We start from the raw sequence: 24,500 nt of genomic DNA, 5'->3' as shown, positions 1-24,500 counted from the left end.
TGACTCCTCCACTGGGGGAGCTAGGGGAGAAAAATCCAACCTTTTTATTGATGGACGCTATAAGATCATTCACTATGGCGTCCCCATCAGATGTATCCAGATTGAGAGCAGTCTCAGGATCAGAATCCTGATCAGCTACCTCTACCTCATCAAATAGAGAGTCCTCTTGCTGGGACCCTGACCAGTGTGATGAAGTCGAGGGTCACTCATAGCAAGCTCGGTTAGGCTGTCTGGGACTGTCGTCCGTGTCAGAGCCATCACCCTGGGATGTATGGGACCCCCCCGGAGCACGGATTTGTTCCAAATGAGGGGGGCCAGGGAGCAGTGAATCAACAGTGCCCCTGGTCTGAGGTACCGGTCTGGACTGCAAAGTCGCAAGGATTTTTGTCATAGTCACAGACAATGTATCAGTACAAAACTGCAAATTCCGTCCCTGTCACCTGGACAGTGTTCACAGGTGGTTTTCCTTGGGCCACTTCCAGCAGAGGCCCCGGCTGTGCAAGTGCCACAGGGCCGAACATTGCACACAATGGGGGTCAGTGGCATCAGCCGGTAGGACAGCCGCACCTGCAGTACAGGTAGCATAGCAAGCCTTTGACTTGGCCCCCTGCTTTTTTGCGGACGACATGTTGTCTAGCAATCTAGGAGGGTATATAGCCCGGAATAGCGACCGTACAGTGCAAGGTATAAAATACAAGCATATACAAATGAACACTGCGGCACAAGTGGTGTCAGCACCCGAGGTGCCGCTTACCGCCCGCTCCAAGCGGGTGTGTGGTCGCCCGAATCCTGTATCTGGATCCCCAGAGCTTGTCTCCCTGCAAACAGGAATGGCTGCCAGCGCTGTGAAGAGGGGCGGGTCGTAGGCGTGCCCTAGACAAAAGTGCGGGAAACTGCGTCCCACTGTGCCCAGTGAAGGGGGTTGGAGTATGCTAAGCAGCCTCCAGCCCTCGGCGCTGAAGTGCAGCACAGCGTCCCGCCCTTCCCCTGACTGGCAGGCCTGGGGGCGGGAACGAACGGAACTAGGCCGCAAAAGCCGGGGACTCGATTTATAAGCGCGGCCGCCGTAAAAGCGCGGCCAGCGCGGAAGTCCCCGGCGCACCACAAGTCGCAGCCGCGCCGTAGCGCTGCTGTAAAAACCGCCATCAGCGGTCGGCGCGGTAGTTCCCAACACATAAACTCACTCAGCTAGCTGCAGTGAGTATAGCACAAGCGCGACGCGCTGCTGCCCCCGGCGCACTAACACACCCAGCAATGCTGGTGTGTGTGTGCGCGTGTACGGGGACACAGAGTACCTTAATGTAGCAGGGCCCTGTCCCTGACGATACTCAGCTCCATGTCCAGCAGATTCTCAGGGCTGTGGACGGAGCACGGTCTCCTGTGCCTGGAGACTGATAGAATCCCACTTCGCCCAGAGCCCTGTAATGGGGATGGGGAAGGAATCAGCATGTGGGCTCCAGCCTCCGTACCCGCAATGGGTACCTCAACCTTAACAAACACCTCCGACAAAAGTGGGGTGAGAAGGGAGCATGCTGGGGGCCCTGATATGGGCCCTCTTTTCTTCCATCCGACAAAGTCAGCAGCTGCTGCTGACTAAACAGTGGAGCTATGCGTGGATGTGTGCCTCCTTCGCACAAAGCTTGAAAACTGAGGATCCCGTGCTCCCACGGGGGGGGTGTATAGCCAGAAGGGGAGGGGCCTTACACTTTTAAGTGTAATACTTTGTGTGGCCTCCGGAGGCAGTAGCTATACACCCAATTGTCTGGGTCTCCCAATAGAGCGACAAAGAAAAGAAGCACAGTGTGTGTGGGATTAGTATAAATCCCATCTACTGTTCTTGAATTGTACAAAAGAGCGTTGTGGACGCAGCGAAAACATGCTGTGTCCAAAACTTCGCTATTCCTGATCGTTGGCACGCACCCTTACATGTAACCGCCCAGTGTAAGTGCTCAGCGTAGAATGGCACTGTCCCTGGCTATGAGAGCCGGGGCTTGGGTGTTAGGAAAGCCAAGACACCACCGGCGATCGATGGCCGCGTGATCACCAGGACATACCTATATATTTTTGGTCGGGAAACACTTGCCTTGTAAGACATATAGGTACGTCCATGGTGGTGAGGGGGTTAACACATCTGTGCTCAGCTGTTTCATATTCAAGGCTCTTGTCACAGTGACCTACAAGCAATTTCCCATCTCGGCCATGAAAGACAGAGATGGGAATAGCCCTTAAAGGGGCTCTCAACTACTTGAACTCCTTCTTAATCACTATATCCCCATGTAAAATAATAACAGCCCACACTATAGGAGAGTATAGGCTGTTATTATTTTAAATTTCAGAATATTGTGATTGAGGAGGGGTTGTCAGCGTTAAACATTATGTTTTGTGGATCCATTTTATTTTTAATCTATGGAATAAACTTTTGAAACCAAATTTTTAAGTGTGCTGGAGGATTTCTCTTTTTCTACCGATTGCTCACATGGAGTCACACGGTTTCCTTCCCTGCTCCTTGCACGCAGATAGCTGAAGGTATGGGAGACTTAGTTCTCTTGCTCTTTTTTCATGCAGCCTTTTTTGTTGTTGTCCATTAATTGGACAATAAAAAAAAATAAAAAAAATAAAAAAAAAAGTCTATACTCACCTCCGATATCGCTGCTCTTCTAGCGATGTTGGGACTTCCTACTCCTTGCCTTCTGACGGTAATTAACAGGAATTGAGAGCTGCGGCTGCTGCTCACTTCCTGTTAGCTGCTCATGTGCCCGAAGGCAGAAAGAAGGAGGAAGCCAGCAGCGAATGGTCACGGGGTAAGCGTGTCATAGGAATGCCACGTTGGCCCCGGGAACACAAGTTCCAACATTGTTGAAACTGCGCTGACACCAGAAGTAAGTATAGGCTTTTATTTTTATGAGGGAGTACTTGGAGAATGAGAAGGGGTTGTCCAAGTAGTGGATGACTCCTTTAACTCACTTATCAATGGCTCTGTTCACATGTACAGTTTTGAACTACATGTTTGATCCGTTTTAGGAACAAGCTGAGATATTTGTTCCAGCAAAATAACAGTCACTGTGAGACCCGCAACACACATCCGTTTAATTTGTACGTGTGCGGTACGTATTTGCACGTACCGGAGACACGTACACACGGAGACCCATGTTGTTCTACGGTAGATGGCGCACACACGTAAAATCACACGGAACGTGTGTCCGTGTGGTAAGCACGTGTGTGCGCTTTTCTACACGGACAACATGTCCGTTTTTGGCCGGCATCACGCAGGCACGGACCCGCTAAAGTATATGGGTCTGTGCCTGCACGGACCGCACACGGAGTATGTCCGTGTTCAGCACGTGTTCAGCACGCCAAAACATCACTTCAGTGGTGGCTCCTACCCACATCTCTGTCTCGGGGAAAATCCTTCCTCCCTCCAACCTGGGCCGTGGTCACCACGGACGCGAGCCTGTCAGGTTGGGGAGCTGTTTTTCTCCACCACAGGGCTCAAGGAACCTGGACTCCAATAGAATCGTCCCTTCAGATCAATATTCTGGAGATAAGGGCAGTATATCTAGCCCTATTGGCTTTCCATCGGTGGCTGGAGGGCAGGCAGATCCGAATCCAGTCGGACAACGCCACTGCCGTCGCCTACATCAACCACCAAGGCGACACTCGCAGTCGTCAAGCCTTCCAGGAAGTCGGGCGGATTCTGCAGTGGGTGGAAGTCACAGGCTCCACCATCTCCGCAGTTCACATCCCGGGCGTGGAAAACTGGGAAGCAGATTTACACATGTTGTTGATGTTGATTTGTTCTTTTGGTTCATGGTTTTCAGTTCTCCGAACCTCCTTCGGATTGAATTTACCCTAGACCAATTTATAAGTTTTCTCCTTCCTGCTTTTGCACCAAAACTGAGGAGCCCGTGATCCACGGGAGGGTGTATAGGCAGAGGGGAGGGGTTATACTTTTTTAAAAGTGTAATACTTTGTGTGGCCTCCGGAGGCAGAAGCTATACACCCAATTGTCTGGGTCTCCCAATAGGAGCTAGAAGAAAAGGAATTTACGGTAAGTAAACAAAATTCCCTTTTTTTTCGTGTGTGTGTTTTATTTACTGCCACTTACAGATTAATCATGGAAGGTATCTCGGGGAGACGCCTGACATGATTAATCTAGGACTTATTGGCAGCTATGGGCTGCCAAAAACTCCTTATTACCCCGATTTGCCAACACACCAGGGCAAATCGGGAAGAGCCGGGTACAGTTCCAGAACTGTCGCATCTAATGTATGCGGCAATTCTGAGCGGCTGCTGACTGATATTGTTAGGCTGGGGGGCTCCCCATAATTTTGGGCTCCCCATCCTGAGAATACCAGCCTTCAGCCGTATGGCTTTATCTGGCTGGTATTAAAATGGGGGGGACCGCACGCCGTTTTTTTAAATTATTTATTTATTTTACTGCACAGTATAGACACGCCCACCGGCTGCTGTGATTGGGTGCAGTGAGACAGCTGTCACTCAGCGTGGGGGGCGTGTCTGACTGCAACCAATCATAGGCGCCGGTGGGTGGGGAAAGCAGGGAATACGAGATTGATTAATGAGCGGCCGGCATTTTCAAAGTAATTGTTGCCGCGTATTCTCTGCACAGCTGTTCCTCGCCGCGCTGGTGATCGGGGAGCGGTAAGTATGAGAGAGGGCTGCTCACTTCAGTCACTCGGGGGATTAGCGGTCACTGGTGAATCCTTCACAGGTGACCGCTAATCAGTACGCGGCACACAGACAGAGCCGCGGCATGACAATGAAGTCGGGTGAAGTTCACCCGAGTTCATTCTCATCGCGCAACTCTGTCTGCTGTCAGCCGACATGTATCAACGACATTGTGCAACACACAAACGGACATTCCACACGGACATTCCACGTACACATACACGGGCATTTGACACACAAACACGGACATTTTACACGTACACACGGCTCGCATACGCCATCACACGAATGCCATACGTACCGGAGAAACGCCCCAAAAAAACGGAACACGGACCCGAAAAACGGACCGTAAGACACGTACGTTTTTTTTGCGGAAGTGTGTTTTAGGCCTAACAGAAACCAAACGGTTCCTGTTATAGTCAATGAGGTCCTTATAATGCCGTTTGCATCCAGCCGCTGCATGAATTTAGTTTCCTGCTAAATTATCATTTCTAGCATTAAAATGTTGCAAAATGCAAATCAATACTTACTAAAATTAACATCTGTCAGCTGTTTTCGATTTGTTGTTGAGATGACAAAGTCTTCACTGGGTCTGATGCCAAAAGTCTAGTAAAGAAAACATAAATAAAAACATAAAATACAAACAAATAACATTGTACTGTACCAATGAAAGTGCTATGCAACTACCAGGATCTTCTGTCACAGATGTTAAAATGGTTTCCCTAAATTGTCCCTAAAAGGGTTTTCCCCCTCATCTCCATAAATGGATTTAGTCAGAAATTGTTTTCAAATACCAGATGATTTGCAGTTTAAGGCCGGGGCCACACGGAGACTAATGCGATCCTTGCATGACACTCAGCTCACGCTGGAAGCACAGCGGAAGCAAAGTGTCATTGCGACTGAGATCCGATCATGCGATCGGACCACAGCTGTGAGGGGCGGGGCGGCACTGCGGAGGGGCGGGCCAGCGCTGAGGAGAGGAGGGCCGGCACTGAGGAGGAGAGGGCGGGATTTATTTCCCTCTCTCCTCCGTTGCCGGCTATTGCGATTCTCGTTCTGCACTCGCATTACACCGGTGTACTGCGAGTGCAGTGTGACTTTTTTTCTCTCGCCCCATAAACTTGAATGGGTGCAAGAGAAACAAGGATCACCTTGCACCCGCAGCATGCTGCGACCATCTTGGTTTGATTAGGGCGGAGAAAATAATTGCTCATGGGTGCTGGCACATAGGTTAATATTGGTCCGAGTGGAATGCGATGTTTTATCGCATTCCACTGGCTCCGATTTTCATGTCGTGTGGCTTAGGCCTAAGGTTTATGAAGAAGGGAATTTTGTTACTTACCGTAAATTCCTTTTCTTCTAGCTCTTATTGGGAGACCCAGACGATTGGGGTATAGCTACTGCCCTCTGGAGGCCACACAAAGCACTACATTAAAAGTGCAAGGCCCCTCCCCCTCTGGCTATACCCCCCCGTGGTATCACGGGTTCTCCAGTTTTAGTGCCAAAGCAAGAAGGAGGAAGCCAATAACTGGTTTAAACAAATTAACTCCGAATAACATCGGAGAACTGAAAAACCGTTCAACATGAACAACATGTGTACCCGCAAACAACAAAAAAACATCCCGAAGGACAACAGGGCGGGTGCTGGGTCTCCCAATAAGAGCTAGAAGAAAAGGAATTTACGGTAAGTAACAAAATTCCCTTCTTCTTCAGCGCTCTATTGGGAGACCCAGACGATTGGGACGTCCAAAAGCTGTCCCTGGGTGGGTAAAGAAATACCTCATGTTAGAGCTGCAAAACAGCCCTCCCCTATGGGGGTGTCACTGCCGCCTGCAGGACTCTTCTACCTAAGCTGGCATCCGCCGAAGCATAGGTATGCACCTGATAATGCTTGGTGAAAGTGTGCAGACTGGACCAGGTAGCTGCCTGGCACACCTGTTGAGCCGAAGCCTGGTGACGTAATGCCCAGGACGCACCCACGGCTCTGGTTGAGTGGGCTTTTAGCCCTGAAGGAACCGGAAGCCCCGCAGAACGGTAGGCTTCAAGAATTGGTTCTTTGATCCATCGAGCCAGGGTGGCTTTAGAAGCCTGCAACCCCTTGCGCGGACCAGCGACAAGGACAAAAAGTGCATCGGAACGGCGTATGGGCGCCGTGCGGGAAATGTAGATTCTGAGTGCTCTCACCAGATCTAGCAAACGTAAGTCCTTTTCATACCGGTGAACCGGATGAGGACAAAAAGAAGGCAAGGAAATATCCTGATTAAGATGAAAAGAGGATACGACCTTAGGAAGAAACTCCGGAATGGGGCGCAGCACAACCTTGTCCTGGTGGAACACCAGGAAGGGAGCCTTGGATGACAGAGCTGCCAGCTCAGACACTCGCCGAAGCGATGTGATGGCAACAAGAAACGCCACTTTCTGCGACAGCCGAGAAAAGGAAACTTCCTTCAGAGGCTCGAAGGGCGGCTTCTGGAGAGCAACTAGTACCCTGTTCAGATCCCATGGATCTAACGGTCGCTTGTACGGGGGCACAATATGACAGACCCCCTGCAGGAACGTGCGCACCTTAGGAAGACGTGCTAGACGCTTCTGAAAAAACACGGATAGTGCCGAAACTTGCCCTTTAAGGGAGCTGAGCGACAAGCCCTTTTCTAACCCCGATTGCAGGAAAGAAAGAAACTTGGGTAATGCAAATGGCCAGGGAGACACTCCCTGGGCCAAGCACCAGGATAAGAAAATCTTCCACGTTCTGTGGTAGATCTTAGCAGAATTCGACTTTCTAGCTTGTCTCATTGTGGCAATCACTCCTTGAGATAATCCTGCAGATGCTAGGATCCAGGACTCAATGGCCACACAGTCAGGTTCAGGGCCGCAGAATTCTGATGGAAAAACGGCCCTTGGGACAGTAAGTCTGGTCGGTCTGGCAGTGACCACGGTCGACCGATCGTGAGATGCCACAGATCCGGATACCACGACCTCCTCGGCCAGTTTGGAGCGACGAGTATGATGCGGCTGCACTCGGATCTGATCTTGCGTAGCACTCTGGGCAAGAGCGCCAGAGGCGGAAACACGTAAGGGAGCTGAAACTGCGACCAATCTTGAACCAAGGCGTCTGCCGCCAGAGCTCTTTGATCGCGCGACCTCGCCATGAATGCCGGGACCTTGTTGTTGTGCCGGGATGCCATTAGGTCGACGTCCGGCACTCCCCAGCGGCGACAGATTTCCTGAAACACGTCCGGGTGAAGGGACCATTCCCCTGCGTCCATGCCCTGGCGACTGAGGAAGTCTGCTTCCCAGTTTTCTACGCCTGGGATGTGAACCGCGGATATGGTGGATGCTCTGTCCTCCACCCACATTAGAATGCGCCGGACTTCTTGGAAGGCTTGCCGACTGCGCGTCCCTCCTTGGTGGTTGATGTATGCCACCGCTGTGGAGTTGTCCGATTGGATTCGGATCTGCTTTCCTTCCAGCCACTGCTGGAAGGCCAGTAGGGCAAGATACACTGCTCTGATTTCCAGAACATTGATCTGAAGGGTGGACTCCTGCGGAGTCCACGTCCCCTGAGCCCTGTGGTGGAGAAACACTGCTCCCCACCCCGACAGACTCGCATCTGTCGTAACTACTGCCCAGGATGGGGGCAGAAAGGATCTTCCCTGAGATAATGAGGTGGGAAGGAGCCACCATTGTAGAGAGTCCCTGGCCGTCTGGGAACGCGAGACTTTCCTGTCCAGGGACGTTGACTTCCCGTCCCATTGGCGGAGAATGTCCCATTGAAGTGGGCGCAGATGAAACTGCGCAAAGGGAACTGCTTCCATGGCTGCCACCATCTTCCCTAGGAAATGCATGAGGCGCCGCAAGGGATGCAACTGGCCCTGCAGAAGAGATTGTACCCCTGTCTGCAGTGACCGCTGCTTGTCCAGCGGAAGCTTCACTATCGCTGCTAGAGTATGAAACTCCATGCCAAGATACGTTAGTGACTGAGTCGGTGATAGGATCGACTTTGGAAAGTTGATGATCCATCCGAAAGACTGTAGAGTCTCCAGCGTAGCATTCAGGCTGTGCTGACATGCCTCCTGAGAGGGAGCTTTGACCAATAAGTCGTCTAGGTAAGGGATCACCGAGTGTCCCTGAGAGTGCAAGACTGCTACCACCGCCGCCATAACCTTGGTGAAGACCCGTGGGGCTGTCGCCAGACCAAATGGAAGAGCTACGAACTGAAAATGGTCGTCTCCTATCACAAAACGTAGAAAACGTTGATGTTCTGTAGCAATTGGCACGTGGAGATAAGCATCTTTGATGTCTATTGAGGCAAGGAAGTCTCCTCTGGACATTGAGGCAATGACAGAGCGGAGGGTTTCCATCCGGAACCTCCTGGCGTGCACATGATTGTTGAGCCGTTTTAGGTCCAGAACAGGACGGAACGAGCCGTCCTTTTTTGGAACCACAAAGAGATTGGAGTAAAACCCTTGCCCTTGTTCCTGAGGAGGGACTGGGATAACCACTCCTTCCGCTTTTAGGGAATCCACCGCCTGCAGCAGAGCATCTGCTCGGTCTGGATGTGGGGAGGTTCTGAAGAACCGAGCTGGAGGACGAGAATTGAACTCGATTCTGTACCCGCGAGACAAAATGTCCGTCACCCACCGGTCTTTGACCTGTGACATCCAAATGCCGGAAAAGCGGGAGAGCCTGCCCCCGACCGGCGATGCGGAGGGGGGGGGCTGGAAGTCATGAGGTAGCCGCTTTGGAAGCGGTACCTCCATTTGCTTTCTTGGGGCGTGTGTGAGTCCGCCACGAATCTGAGTTTCTTTGCGTCCTCTGAGTCCCTTTGGACGAGGTAAATGGTGTCTTGCCCGAACCTCGAAAGGACTGAAACCTCTGCTGCCACTTTTTCTGCTGAGGTTTGGATGTTCTGGGTTGTGGTAAAGAGGAGTCTTTACCCTTGGACTGCTTAATGATGTCAGCCAATGGCTCGCCAAACAGTCTATCTCTAGACAAAGGCAAACTGGTTAAACATTTTTTGGAACCAGCATCTGCTTTCCAGTCCTTTAACCACAAGGCTCTGCGCAAAACTACCGAATTGGCGGACGCCATTGAGGTGCGACTGGTAGATTCTAGGACCGCATTGATAGCGTAAGACGCAAACGCCGACATCTGCGTGGTAAGGTGCGCCACTTGCGGCACTGCTGGATGCATGATAGCATCCACTTTTGCTAAGCCAGCTGAAATAGCCTGGAGTGCCCATACGGCTGCGAATGCCGGAGCAAACGACGCGCCTATAGCTTCATAGACAGATTTTAACCAAAGGTCCATCTGTCTGTCATTGGCATCTTTAAGTGAAGCGCCATCCTCCACTGCAACTATGGATCTAGCTGCAAGTTTGGAAATCGGGGGGTCTACCTTTGGACACTGTGTCCAGCGCTTGACCACCTCAGGGGGGAAAGGGAAACGCGTATCTTTAGATCGTTTAGAGAAACGCCTTTCTGGGTGAGCGTCGTGCTTCTGGATTGATTCTCTGAAGTCAGAGTGATCTAACAAAGCACTCAATTTACGCTTGGGATAAAGGAAACGAAACTTTTCCTGCTCCGCAGCCGCCTCTTCTGCTGAAGGGGCTGGGGGAGAAATATCCAACAGCCTATTGATGGCTGAGATAAGGTCGTTTACCATGGCATCCCCATCCGGGGTATCCAGGTTGAGAGGGGTTCCAGGAGTGGATTCCTGATCACTCTCATCAGACACATCACAGGGAGACTGATTGCGCTGAGACCCTGAGCAGTGTGAAGACGTCGAGGGTCTTTCCCAGCGAGCTCGCTTAGGGTGGCTGGGGCCATCATCTGAGTCATAATCCTCGGCCTGAGAAGCCGGGGACCCCCCTGTGGGCTGGATACATTCCAAGTAAGGGGGACCTGAGGACAGAGGCCTCGCCGTGCCCAGAGACTGCGCCCCATGCATAGATTGCAAGGTCTCAAGGATTTTTGCCATAGATACAGACATATTATCTGCAAAAACTGCAAAGTCTGTCCCTGTCACCGGGGCAGAACTTACAAGCGTCTCAGCCTGGGTCGCTACCTCTCCTGACTCCGGTTGGCGAAGCAGCACCGGGTCGGAGCATTGCACACAATGGGGGTCATCGGAGCCTGCTGGTAGATTAGCCCCACATGCAGCACACGCAGTATACACAGCCCTTTTTGCCTTGGCCGCCTTGCGTTTTGAGGATGACATGTTGCTGCTTCCACAGAGCGATCTGGGATATGCAGCCAGAAGCGCACCTCACAGTGCAAGTAATACAATAACTATATATCTGTACCCAGTACACTGATACACAGTGAGGCACTAGAGGGACCAGCACAGAAAAATCGCTTACCGCCCGCTTAAAAAGCGGGTGTGTGGTCGCCAGATAGCCCCTAGTCCAGGTCTCCCAGAGCCTTGCGTCCTTCCTCCAGCCAGGCATGCATGTAATGGCTGCCGGCGTCTCGAGAGAGGAAGGGGGGCGGGCCCTGGGCGTTCCTGGCCAAGAGCGGGAAGCCTGCTTCCCTCTGTGCCAAGTGAGAGGGCTGGAGCATGTAAAACAGGCTCCAGCCCTCGTCGCTGCTAGCGAACAGCGTCTCTCCCCTACCCTGAATGACAGGGTGGGGGCGGGAACGAAACGGAGCTGCCGGCGTCCTAGGCCCAAAAAGCCGGGGACTAAATTTATAACCGCCGCCGCCGTAAAAGCGCGGACGGCGGATCCCCGGCGCACCACAAGTCACAGCAGCGCCGCCCGGTCCAGAGGGGGTCGGCGCTGCGTTCCCATATACAAAAAAGTCCCCCAGTAATCTGTAGGGACACCAACTCCACGTTGCGGTCCCCGGCGCACTACAACACCCAGCCAGCCCGGAGTGTGTCTGTGCCTGCCGGGGACACAGAGTACCTGTATGATGCAGGGCCTGTCCCTGATCGTACTCCTGCTCCGAATCCATCAGGTTCTAATGGGTCTGTGGATGGAGCCCGGCATCAGAGCTGAGAGGCCGGCAGGATCCCACTTCCACAGAGCCCTACCAGGGGATGTGGAAGGAAAACAGCATGTCAGGCTCCAGCCCTGTACCAGCAATAGGTACCTCAACCTTACAACACCATCCAGGGGTGAGAAGGGAGCATGCTGGGGACACTATATGTGTCCTCTTTTCTTCCATCCGAAACAGTCAGCAGCTGCTGCTGACTAAAATCTGTGGAGCTATGCATGGAATGTCTGACCTCCTTCGCACACAAAGCTAAAACTGGAGAACCCGTGATACCACGGGGGGGTATAGCCAGAGGGGGAGGGGCCTTGCACTTTTAATGTAGTGCTTTGTGTGGCCTCCAGAGGGCAGTAGCTATACCCCAATCGTCTGGGTCTCCCAATAGAGCGCTGAAGAAATATTATTATTATTATTATTAGTAATAATAAATGTTATATATATGGCACTAACATTTGGCTTCAATTTGCATTTATTCACATATTCAGCCTTTATTGACATATTAACACTTCTTTCTTTTTATTTAAAGCTTGTTACCTTGGAGACCGACCCCAACTGCTAGACAGTAGAACATATGCAGTGCTTATGAGATTGTTGAGTCTTGTAAGCACCATTTTCAAGCTGGCAAGGATTGCTGGGGCACGTAGTTACCTCCCAATCCTGGCCAGCTTCAGCATACTGCTTGCAAGCTATACGGCAACGGTGGTCAGTCTCCTGGGAAACAAACTGTAAACAAAAGCTCTCAAGAATGTTTTTTGTAAGCACTAAATTTTAAAAGTAATTTTTTTTATACAAGCAGTAGCCGACAATATCCTTCTAAGAAAATGGGAACAAGTCTTTAAACTCTTCACTACCTTAGAAATAATGGTACATCAAAGATCGCGTCTTTGCCTTTAACCCCTTAGTGACAGAGCTAATTTTCACCTTAATGACCAAAACAAATTTTGCAATTCTGACCAGTGTCACTTCATGAGGTTATAATTATAACTCTGGAACGCTTCAACGGATCCTGGTGATTTAGATTGTTTTTTCGTGACATATTGGACTTCATGTTAGTACAAAATTTTGGACAATATTTTTTGCGTTTCTTTATAAAAAAAAATGAATTTTGGCAAACATTTTGGAAAATTTGCAATTTTTAACTTTTGAATTTTTATACCGTTAAACCAGAGATTTCTGTGACACAATATAGTTAATAAATAACATTTCCCACATGCCTACTTTACATAAGCGCAATTTTGGAAACAATTTTTTTTTTGTTTTGTTAGGAAGTTAGGAGTTCAAATTTTATGAGCAATTTCTCATTTTTACATCAAAACTTACAAAACCATCAAAACCTGATTCGAAAAACTGCACCCCCCAAACTACTCAAAACCACATCCGAGAAGTTTATTAACCCTTCAAGTGCATAACAGGAACTAAAGCAATGTGGAATGAAAAAAAGCAAAAAATAAAATTTTACCTAAAAATGTTGCTCTACTCCAAATGTATTCACATTTAGAAGAAATAACACAACAAAATGGACCTCAAAACTTGTTACCCACTTTTTTATGAACGCGCCAATACCCTACATGTGGTCAGAAACCTCTATTTTGACAAATGGGAGGGATCAGAACAGAAGGAGCAATATTAGAATTTTGGAAAGCAAATTTGGCTGAAACAGATTGCGGGCACCATGTCGCATTTACAGGTCCGCTAAGGTACCTAAAAAGCAGAAACCCCTCACAAGTGATGCCATTTTGGAAACTGGACCTCTCAAGGCTTCTATATAGGGGTATAGTGAGCATTTGGGACCCACAGGTACTTCACAGATTTTGATAACATTACGTTGTCATATTGAAAATCTTCCTTTATTTTTTCTCAAAAATGTTGTTTTAGCATCAATTTTCTCACTTTTTCAAGAGGTAATTCCAAAAATTGGACCCAACGTTTGTTACCCATTTTCTTATGAGCGTGGGGATACCTCAAATGTGGACACAAACCTTTGTTTGAGAAATTGGGAGGGCTTGGAATGGAAGGAGCAATATTTGAATTTTGGAAAGGAAGTTTGGCTGTAAAAGTGCGGGCACCATGTCGCATTTGTAGGGCCCCTAAGGTGCGAAAATAGCAGAAACCCCCACAAGTGACCCCATTTTGGAAACTAGGCACCTCAAGGAATTTATCTAGATGTTTAGTGAGTACCCTGAACCCCCAGGTGCTTCATCAGAATTTTATAACGTTGAGCCATGAAAATAAAAAATAAAATGTTACCACAAAATTGTTACTTCAACCAGGTAGCTTTTTTTCTCCCAAGGGTAAAAGGAAAAAAAATCACTATGAAATTTATTTTGCAATTTCTCCTGAGTTTGGCAATACCTTATATGTGGTGGAAATCAAGAGTTTGGGCGCACGGCAGGGCTCGGAAGGGAAGGAGTGCCATTTGACTGCAAAATTGGCTGGAATCAATAGCGGACGCCATGTTGTGTTTAGAGAGCCCCTGAGGTGCCTATACAGTGAAGCTCCCCAACATGTGGCCTTATTTTGAAAAATAGACCCCTCACGGAATTTATCTAGATGTTTGTTGAGTACCCTGAACCCCTGGGTGCTTCACAGAATTTTATAACATTGAGCCATGAAAATAAAAAAAAGTTACCACAAAATTGTTACTTCAACCAGGTAGCTTTTTTTTCACAGAAGTAACAGGAAAAAAAATGCACCATAAAATGTATTGTGCAATTTCTCCTGAGTACAACGATATCTCATATGTGGTGGAAATTAACTGTTTGGGTGCACGGCAGGGCTCGGAAGGAAAGGAGCGCTATTTGACTTCAAAATTGGCAGGAATCATTAGAGAACGCCATGTTGCGTTTGGAGACCCCATGAAGTACCTAAACAGTGGAGCTCCCCCACAAGTAACCCCATTCTGGAAACTAGACCTCTCAAGAATTTAATCTAGGGGTATAGTGTGCATTTTGATCCCACAGGTACTTCATAGAATTTGATAAAAATGTTGCTTTAGCACCAAATTCCTCCTTTTTTCAAGAGGAAATACCAAGAAATAGACCACACAGTTTGCTATGCAATTTGTTATGAGCGCAGTGATACCCCATATGTGGCAAAAAAACCCCTTTGTTTGGACAAACAGTAAAGCTCAGAACGAAAGGAGCACAATTTGAATTTTGTAAAAGTTGAAATAAATTGTAGGCACCATGTCGCATTTGCAGAGTCCCTAGGGCAACTATACAGCAGAAACCCCCATAAGTGACCATTTTGGAAACTAGATCCTTCAAGCACTTTATTCAGGGGTATCGTGAGAATTTTGAATCTACAGGTACTTCACAAAAATGTTGCTGTAGCGCCATATTTCTCACTTTTAGGTTACCTGCTCACAATCCAACGACACTGTGTCTAGGATGCAGTGCCAGCCCTCCTGCGGAGATGTATGTGCTGTCCACGGGAGAACGCAGCTGCCTGTGCATACAATCCGGGTTCGGGCTGCTGCGGACTTTATTCTCCCTCCGAAGAACACTTTAGTCTCTGCATCATAAATTGACATCCTGCTGCTCACGAAGCCGCACCGCAGGTCAGTTTATGCTGCAGAGAAAAGTGATGTGGGCAGGAGATTTCTAAAAATCCTTCCTCTGTGCTTGTACTGCACAACGCAGCGTTATGGACACAGTGAAAACACTCTGCCTCCAAAATGCTGCAAATCCTGATTGTGGGCACATAGCCTAAAGAGCTAGGATGGATGGATGGATAGATGTCTAACACATATATAATGTCCCACCCCTTGCATATTCTAAGCTGGTGCCAGTTAGTGACTTTTGTGTTGTGCCTTGTATTTAGCCCAAATATAAATAATTTAAAAAAAAAAAAAAAAAAAACATGGGGGGTAGACGATTGCAGCCTGTAGACCACAGCTGGCAGCTTCACCTTGGCTGGTGATCCAATTTGGAGGTCACCTCAGGCTGTTTTTTATAATTATTTAGAAATAATAAAAAATAAAAAAAAAAAGTGGGGTCCCCCTCAAATTGGATTGGATACTCATTCCAGAATATGAGGGGCACGCTCAGAGAACGTATCCCCCCATTTTCTAGAACAGCAGGCCCTCCAAGTGAGGAGTGTGGCTGCAGATTACTGCACTCACGCTCCCCCGGTCCACAGTACAGCAGCATGAGCAGCAGCGAGGTCAGCGTCCCTGCTTGCAAGGAGCCAGCTGATAGCCGCTGTCTGCACATGCACAGCCAGCTTTCCAGAAGGAGGCGGAGTGATCGCGGGGACCGGAGCAGCGGCCAGGTACCGGGGAAGACCGGGGGGTGACGGCGGGAGACCTGGCAGGACCTGGGGACGACTTTTCTGTCGCATGTGACGTGTCACATGCGACACAAATGAGAGCAGGATGAATGCAGCCGCGCGCTACTGTGCGCGACTCCATTTTGCATGCTCCGGAGGGGGGAAGGGGGAGGGCTCTGGAGAACCGGAGGGGGCTCTGGAGAACCGGAGGGGGCTCTGGAGAACCGGAGGGGGCTCTGGAGAACCGGAGGGGGCTCTGGAGAACCGGAGGGGGCTCTGGAGAACCGGAGGGGGCTCTGGAGAACCGGAGGGGGCTCTGGAGAACCGGAGAAGGGCTCAGGGGGAGGACATTTCCCTCCGATCTGAAATGTTTGATCATTTCAGATCGGAGGGAAATGAATGCAGAGCCGCCGGCGGCGGCAGTTTTCGGTGCGCTTCGGCGCCATTTTGAACGTTCCGGAGGGGGGGTAGGGGTGGGGGGGTACTCTCCGGTACCGAGGGCCTTGGGGGCACTAGGGGTTTATATTTCTTTCTCATCTGACATGTTTGATCACGTCAGATGAAAAAGAAATCAGTTTTAACCAGCCATTTCTTTTTTTTTTTTTATGTGATCGTCGGTATACGGTGTATACCGGCAATCACATTATCGGGGTCAAAACCCCAACCCCCCCGATTCATAATCTGGGGGGTCTCAGCTACCCCCGGTAGCTGAAACCCCCGAGATTTTCGGTCACTGGGGGGCGCTACAGGCTTTTTTCGGACCGACGCTTTAAAGCGGCGGAAAAGAATAAGTACCGTTTTTCCGCCGCTTTAAGTCATACGGCCGTCGTTATGAGGTTAAAGGGAACCTGTCACTAGAATTTTCGCTATTAAACTAAAAGAATCCCCTTCTGCAGCTCCTGGGCTGCATTCTAAAAAGGTTCTTCTTGCTACTGGCCCCCCTTTTCAGACCTAAATAAACACTTTGTAAAATATTACCTTTTGGTATGCTAATGAGGTTTGCTGGCCATGGGGGTGGGCTGTATTGCGTCCGTTATTCCCCCTCCTGCCGCTGTTAGCCATCCGCCCAGTGTTGATTGACAGATGAGGCCGCCGCCCTCATGTTACGTAGTGCTCCTGAAGTCTCGCGCATGCCCAGTGGCACTATCGCGGGACTGAGCACTGTTCAAATCACGAGCGCCGGTGATCTTATTGCGCAGGCGCGAGATTATGGGCGGGTACTTGGATGACGCTGGTGGTGACAATGTCATCACCAGCATCATCCAAGTAGTCGCCCATAATCTCGCGCCTGCGCAATAAGATCACCGGCGCTCGTGATTTGAAAACAGTGCTGTCCAGCGATAGTGCCACTGCGCATGCGCGAGATTATGGGTGGCTACTTGGATGACGCTGTATATAAGAGTTTACTGGTGGTGGCCACAGCTTATACAGCCAAAATCTGGTGACAGTCTCCCTTTAACATGCACAGGCCGAGGGGAGCGTCATTCGTCACTGGTGAAGCGATCACAGCTGAAGGTCAGCAGATAACTCATGTGTCTTGATGATCTCCCTGTAAAAACTAGCTATGAACCAGCATTCAAAGGAGATCGTGATTTCTGCTGTACTGAGCAGCGATGATGCACTCGTCTGTATATCATAAACGATAGGACAATCGCAGCTTCAAGACCCCTGAAGAAACTATTAAATACAATGAAAAATTGGGAAAAACAAGTTTAAATTACTCCCTTTTGCCCAATTAGACATAAAAAAAAAAAAAAGTACACATTTAGTTTAGCTGCATTCATAAGAGTAAAATCTATAGCAAATAAAAAAAAAAATCACCACTTATGAAGTTTGTTTTTTTTTATTTGTTTGGAATCTGAGTATTTGAACTTCCCTGGAGAATCATATTGCATGGTCAATTTTACCATTGAGTGAAGATATTAAATAAAAAAAAGAGAATTTTGTTTACTTACCGTAAATTCTTTTTCTTATAGTTCCGTATTGGGAGACCCAGACATTGGCTGTATAGCTTCTGCCTCCGGAGGACACACAAAGTACTACACTCAAAAGTGTAGCTCCTCCCTCTGAGCTTATACACCCCCTGGAGAAACCAGATCTAGCCAGTTTAGTGCAAAAGCTGAAGGAGAATAGCCATCCACAAGTAAAAACAGAGCAAGAACCGGAACAACCGGAGCCTCTGTCTACGACAACAGCCGGTGATAACACGCGGAACAAGAAAATGCCAACAGGCAACAGGGAGGGTGCTGGGTCTCCCAATACGGAACTATAAGAAAAAGAATTTACGGTAAGTAAACAAAATTCTCTTTTTCTTTATCGTTCCTATGGGAGACCCAGACATTGGGACGTCTCAAAGCAGTCCATGGGTGGGAATAAACAGAAAAACTGAGAAGTAGGCGGAGCCTAACTTCACAAGTGGCCGACAGCCGCCTGAAGGATGCGTCTGCCCAAGCTCGCATCTGCCGAAGCATGAGTATGCACTTGGTAGTGCTTTGAAAAGGTATGCAGGCTAGTCCAAGTGGCAGCCTGACAGACTTGCTGAGCCGTAGCCTGGTGCCTGAAAGCCCAAGAGGCACCGACAGCTCTGGTCGAGTGTGCCTTGATCCCCGGCGGGGGAGGCACCTGAGAACCCAGGTAGGCATCCGAAATGGTGGACCTAATCCAACGGGCTAAGGTCGGTCGGCTTAGAAGCAGAGAGGCCCTTGCGCCGACCTGTGGTTAGCACAAAAAGAGAGGTGCACCGCCTAAGGACAGCGGTGCGAGACACATAGATCCGGAGCGCCCACACCAGATCCAGAGTATGCAACGCTTTTTCAAAGCGATGAACAGGAGCCGGACAAAAGGAAGGTAGGGTAATGTCCTGGTTAAGGTGGAAAGGAGAGACCACCTTAGAAAGAAAGTCCGGAGTCGGACGGAGAACCACCTTGTCTTGATGAAAAACAAAAAAAGGTGACTCCGAAGAGAGCGCAGCCAAATCAGAGACTCTCCTGAGGGAAGTTATGGCCACCAGAAAGATCACTTTCTGTGAAAGACGAAACAAAGAAACCTCCCTAAGAGGCTCAAAGGGGGGTTTCTTCAAAACCGTGAGAACCAAATTGAGGTCCCAGGGATCCAAGGGCCGCCGGTAAGGCGGAATGATGTGAGACGCGCCCTGCATGAAGGTGCGGACCTGAGCCAGCCGGGCGAGACGCCGCTGGAACAGCACTGACAGAGCTGAGACTTGTCCCTTGAGAGAGTTGAGGGACAGTCCCAGCTGCAGACCGGACTGTAGGAGAATGGCCAAGGAGGATGGCCGGAAGAGCGACACCAGGACAGGAAAATTTTCCAAGTCCTGTGATAGATCTTGGCGGAGGAAGACTTACGGGCCCGAGTCATAGTGGAGATGACTTCAGGAGGAATACCAGAAGCCGTCAAGATCCAGGACTCAAGAGCCACGCCGTCAATTTGAGAGCCGCAGAATTCTGGCGGAAAAACGGACCTTGTGAGAGAAGGTCTGGACGGTCCGGGAGATGCCACGGCACCTCTACGGACAGATGAAGCAGGTCTGGGTACCAAGCTCGCCTGGGCCAGTCCGGAGCAATGAGGATGACTCGACGGCCCTCCATTCCGATCTTGCGCAGGACTCTGGGCAAGAGAGCTAGAGGGGGAAACACGTAGGACAGACGAAACTGGGACCAGTCTTGAACCAGAGCGTCCGCAGCGAAGGCCTGAGGATCGTGGGAGCGAGCCACGTAAACCGGAACCTTGTTGTTGTGACGGGATGCCATTAGGTCCACTTCCGGAGTGCCCCACTTGCAGCAGATTGACTGAAACACTGCCGGGTGCAGGGACCACTCGCCACTGTCCACGGTTTGACGGCTGAGATAATCTGCTTCCCAGTTTTCCACGCCTGGGATGTGGACTGCGGATATGGTGGACTTGGAGTCCTCCGTCCATTGAAGAATGCGTTGGACCTCCAACATTGCCAGGCGGCTGCGTGTCCCGCCTTGGTGATTGATGTAGGCAACCGCTGTCGCGTTGTCTGACTGGACTCGGATGTGCTTGCCCGCCAACAGGTGGTGAAAGGCTAGGAGAGCTAGAAGCACAGCTCTGGTTTCCAGCACATTGATCGAGAGGGCTGACTCGGACGGCGTCCAAGTGCCCTGCGCTCGGTGGTGGAGACATACCGCTCCCCAGCCGGATAGACTGGCATCCGTGGTGAAAATCACCCAGGACGGAGTCAGGAAGGAGCGCCCCTGAGACAAAGAGAGAGGCCGAAGCCACCACTGAAGAGAGCTCCTGGTCTGTGGCGACAGAGCCACTAACCTGTGCAAGGAGGAAGGCCGCTTGTCCCAACAGCGGAGAATGTCCAGCTGCAGAGAACGCAGATGGAACTGGGCAAAGGGAACAGCCTCCATTGACGCCACCATCTGACCCAGCACCTGCATCAGGTGCCTGATGGAATAACGGCGGGGCCTCAGCAGAGAGCGCACCGCCAGTTGGAGGGACTGTTGTTTGACTAAGGGCAACTTCACAAGTGCCGGCAGAGTCTCGAACTGCATCCCTAGGTACGTGAGACACTGAGTCGGAGTCAGAGTGGATTTGGGAAGATTGACAATCCACCCGAATTGGGCTAGAGTGGCAAGAGTGAGCGAGACACTCCGCTGACAGTCTGCGCTGGATGAAGCCTTGACTAGAAGGTCGTCCAGGTAAGGAATCACTGCCAACCCCTGTAGGTGCAGAACCGCAACCACTGCTGCCATGACCTTGGTGAATACTCGAGGGGCCGTGGCTAACCCGAAGGGGAGAGCCACGAATTGGAAATGTTCCTCTCCGATTGCAAAACGTAGCCAACGCTGGTGTGAAACTGCAATTGGCACATGCAGATAGGCATCTCTGATGTCGATGGATGCCAGGAAATCCCCTTGGGTCATTGATGCAATGACTGACTGCAGGGACTCCATGCGAAAATGCCGCACCTGAACATGCTTGTTGAGAAGCTTGAGATCCAGGATGGGCCGGAAGGAACCGTCTTTTTTGGAGACTAGGAAGAGATTTGAGTAGAAACCTCTGAACCGTTCCCGGGCGGGAACCGGTACAATTACTCCGTTGGCCTGCAGGGATGCCACGGCCTGAGAGAAGGCGGCGGCCTTGGAGCAGGGGGGAGTTGACAGAAAAAATCTGTTTGGCGGGCTGGAAGAGAATTCTATCCTGTAGCCTTGGGAGAAGATATCCCTTACCCACTGATCGGAGACGTGTTGAAACCACGTGTCGCCAAAGTGGGAGAGCCTGCCACCGACTAAGGACGTTGCTGGCGCGGACAGATAGTCAAGAGGAGGCTGCCTTAGTGGCAGCAGCTCTTGAGGTCTTCTGTGGACGCACCTTTGTGCGCCAGTTGGATTTTTGGTCCTTGGCTGAGTTAGTGGATGAGGCCAAGGGCTTAGAGGACGACCAGTTGGAGGAACGAAAGGAACGAAAAATCGACTGGGTCCTACCCTGGACAGGTTTCCTGGTTTTGGTTTGTGGCATGGAAGTACTCTTCCCGCCAGTAGCTTCCTTAATAATTTCATCCAGCTGTTCACCGAACAGCCGGGACCCAGCAAAAGGGAGTCCAGCAAGGTACTTCTTTGAAGAAGCATCTGCCTTCCACTCTCGAAGCCACAAGATCCTGCGGACAGCGAGGGAATTGGCCGAAGCCACCGCAGTGCGGTGAGAAGCCTCCAGCATGGCAGACATGGCATAGGATGAAAAAGCTGAAGCCTGAGCAGTTAAGGTAACCATCTCAGGCATAGATTCCTTAGTGAGGGAATGCATCCCCTCCAGAGAAGCAGAGATGGCTTTGAGAGCCCACACTGCTGCAAAAGATGGGGAGAACGAGGCCCCTGCCGCCTCATATACAGATTTGGCCAGAAGGTCAACCTGACGGTCAGTGGAATCCTTAAGAGAGGTGCCATCAGCCACTGATACCACGGTCCGGGCTGAGAGTCTAGACACCGGGGGGTCTACCTTTGGTGAATGAGCCCACTCCTTGACCACCTCAGGTGGAAAGGGAAAACGGTCATCAGAACCACGCTTCGGGAAGCGTTTGTCAGGACAGGCCCTAGGCTTGGTCACAGCGGCCTGAAAACTGGAGCGGTTAAAGAACACACTCTTTGTCCTCTTAGGCAAGGTAAACTGGTGCTTTTCTGCCAGAGAGGGAGGTTCCTCTGATACTGGCGGATTGAGGTCCAGTACAGAATTAATGGACGCAATCAAATCACTAACATCTGAGTCACTTTCGGACAGAGCAATGGGGCACATGGAGGTAGCATCCGAGCCCCCTGTAAGGGCATCCTCCTCGTCCCGCGAGTCAGCCTCTGAAACAGAGCCGCGGGACGAGGAAGGGGAGGGAGCTCTACGTCTCCTCTTAGGAGGACGGGGCCTGGGACCAGATGAAGAATCCTCTGTGAGCTCCGCTGAGAGAGCCCTAGCAGCAGAGGCACCCTGTGAAGGGGGCTGATGCATGTTCAGCAAAGTCCGGGACAGCTGTCCCATGGAGTCTGCAAAAGATTGGGTGATAGACCTAGATAAGGATTCTACCCAAGCCGGGGGTTCAGCCACAGGAGCCGGAGCAGCCGGAGAGACCCCTGGGGGTACGATTCCAGGCTGAGGCATCGTCGGGTTAGAGCAGGCAGCACAATGGGGATTGGTGCTCTGTTCAGGCAGTAGGAGCTTACATGCAGTGCATATTGAATACAGCTTTGGAGCCTTGCTCCTCGTGTGAGACATGCTGCTGAAGTGGGGGCTCTGCCAGAGTGACCCCCAGAGAGTATATACAGAGGCCCACAACCAGAGGTTGTGGCTTACCAGACCGCTGGAGCGGTGTTGTGTGCCCTCCAGATCCCAAAGCCCGGACCCCCAAGCACCTCAGCAGGGATGCTGCAGCCAGTGATGATCGCAGAGAAAAACGCTGATAAAATGGCGCCGGAGCGAGGAGAGGGGGCGGGACCAACTCAGAGAGCGGGATCTGGAGGGCCAAATAGACTTACAGGGGAGGAGACATGTACTCAGTGAGGAGTGTCTCTCCCCTGTGCAAAACAGCCGCTGGGCGGAGCCGCACTGTCCCTCTGCATGAATGACATGCGAGGGCAGAGAAACCGAAAGTAGGCCTCCGGCGAAGCCGGGGCCTAAATTTGAGCGGTGCGGCCAGCGCGCAGGCACCATCGGCGCGGTTCTCAGGCGACAGCCAGAGAACCGGCCGGAAATGTCAGAAAACTCACTCAGCACACTCTCCCACCATAATAAAGTACAGGGACCCCCCGAATATAAACGTCTCAGGTACTTAGCTTGCTGAGACGCAGGGTTCCAAGTCCCTGGGGATGAGTGCTCCGTCCAGCAGGATCCTGAAGGGCTGCGGATGGAGACCGGTCTCCTGCAAAGCATGGAGAACCGTGCTGGCTCCCACTTCAAGCCAGAGCCCGAGGGATGGTGAAGGAGCACGGCATGTAAGGCTCCAGCCTTGGAATCAACCTTAACAGCACCGCCTGCACAGTGGGGTGAGAAGGGACATGCCGGGGGTCCAGACTTGGACCCGCTTTTCTTCAAACTCTTTCCAAAATTGAAAAATCAGATGAGAATGCATGTGTGGATGTATGCCTCCTGAACACAAAGCAATGAACGGGCTAGATCTGGTTTCTCCAGGGGGTGTATAAGCTCAGAGGGAGGAGCTACACTTTTGAGTGTAGTACTTTGTGTGTCCTCCGGAGGCAGAAGCTATACACCCCAATGTCTGGGTCTCCCATAGGAACGATAAAGAAATAAATTAAAAAATTGTGAAATTGCATTTTTCCTTGCAAATTCAAAGCACTTGTAATTTTTATTACATGATAAAATGATGTCATTAAAAAGTACAACTCGTCCCGCAAAAAATAAGCCTCATAAGGCTATGTGGATGAAAAATAAAATAGTAATGGCTCTTGGAAAAAGGGGAGGAAAAAATGAAAGGGTATAAAAGGAAGAGTGCCCGATCATGAAAACATTAAAAGGGTTTGGCGTTTTCATTAAACTTTTGTTCCATGTCTTTTCTGCTGTCCTAATCTCTAGTTTGGTTGCAGCAGTGACATCATGTTAAGAGCTCTGCCAGCCAATTAGGCTACTTTTACACATCCGGTTTTTGCCGTCAGGCACAATCTGACGAATACCGGATAAAACGGATCCGGCGCCGGATGTGTTTATCCTCATTGAATTGTATTAGCGCCGGATTGTGCCTGATGCCCTTGCGTTTTATTCGGCGTGCGCCGGATCTGGTGAAATTTCTGTGACCGGCTGCCGGAAAGGACGCACAAGGAAACTTTGTCACCGGCAAAAAAAACGCATCGCGCCGGATACGGCGCGGTGTTGTAAACTCAAGTCCTGTGGGCGCCAGATCCATCGTAATGTGTCAAAAAACGCATTCCACCGACGGATCCGGTTTTTTAACTGAGCATGCTCAGATGTATAAATTCCTTTCTCGTTAAAAAAATCTCTCTCTCTGTCAATCTCTCTATCTCTCCCTCTCACCCACTCTCTCATACTCACCGATCACTGGGGCGG

General features: G+C 50.4%; 1 protein-coding gene across 1 annotated transcript in view; it reads right to left on the bottom strand.

Annotated features, from left to right (window-relative positions):
• SMCHD1 (structural maintenance of chromosomes flexible hinge domain containing 1) overlaps positions 1-24,500 on the bottom strand; it is a 437,194-nt gene that overhangs the window by 406,709 nt on the left and 5,985 nt on the right. The window contains exon 2 of the mRNA XM_075316053.1: positions 5,217-5,292. Coding sequence (XP_075172168.1) covers positions 5,217-5,292 — 76 coding nt within the window. The remainder of the gene's footprint in view (positions 1-5,216; positions 5,293-24,500) is intronic.

The sequence above is a fragment of the Anomaloglossus baeobatrachus genome, chromosome 6 (genome assembly GCF_048569485.1).
Source record: "Anomaloglossus baeobatrachus isolate aAnoBae1 chromosome 6, aAnoBae1.hap1, whole genome shotgun sequence".
In the NCBI taxonomy this organism is placed as follows: Eukaryota; Metazoa; Chordata; class Amphibia; order Anura; family Aromobatidae; genus Anomaloglossus; species Anomaloglossus baeobatrachus.
Note: the sequence above shows the minus strand (reverse complement) of the source record. Positions and strands in the feature narration are given on the sequence as shown.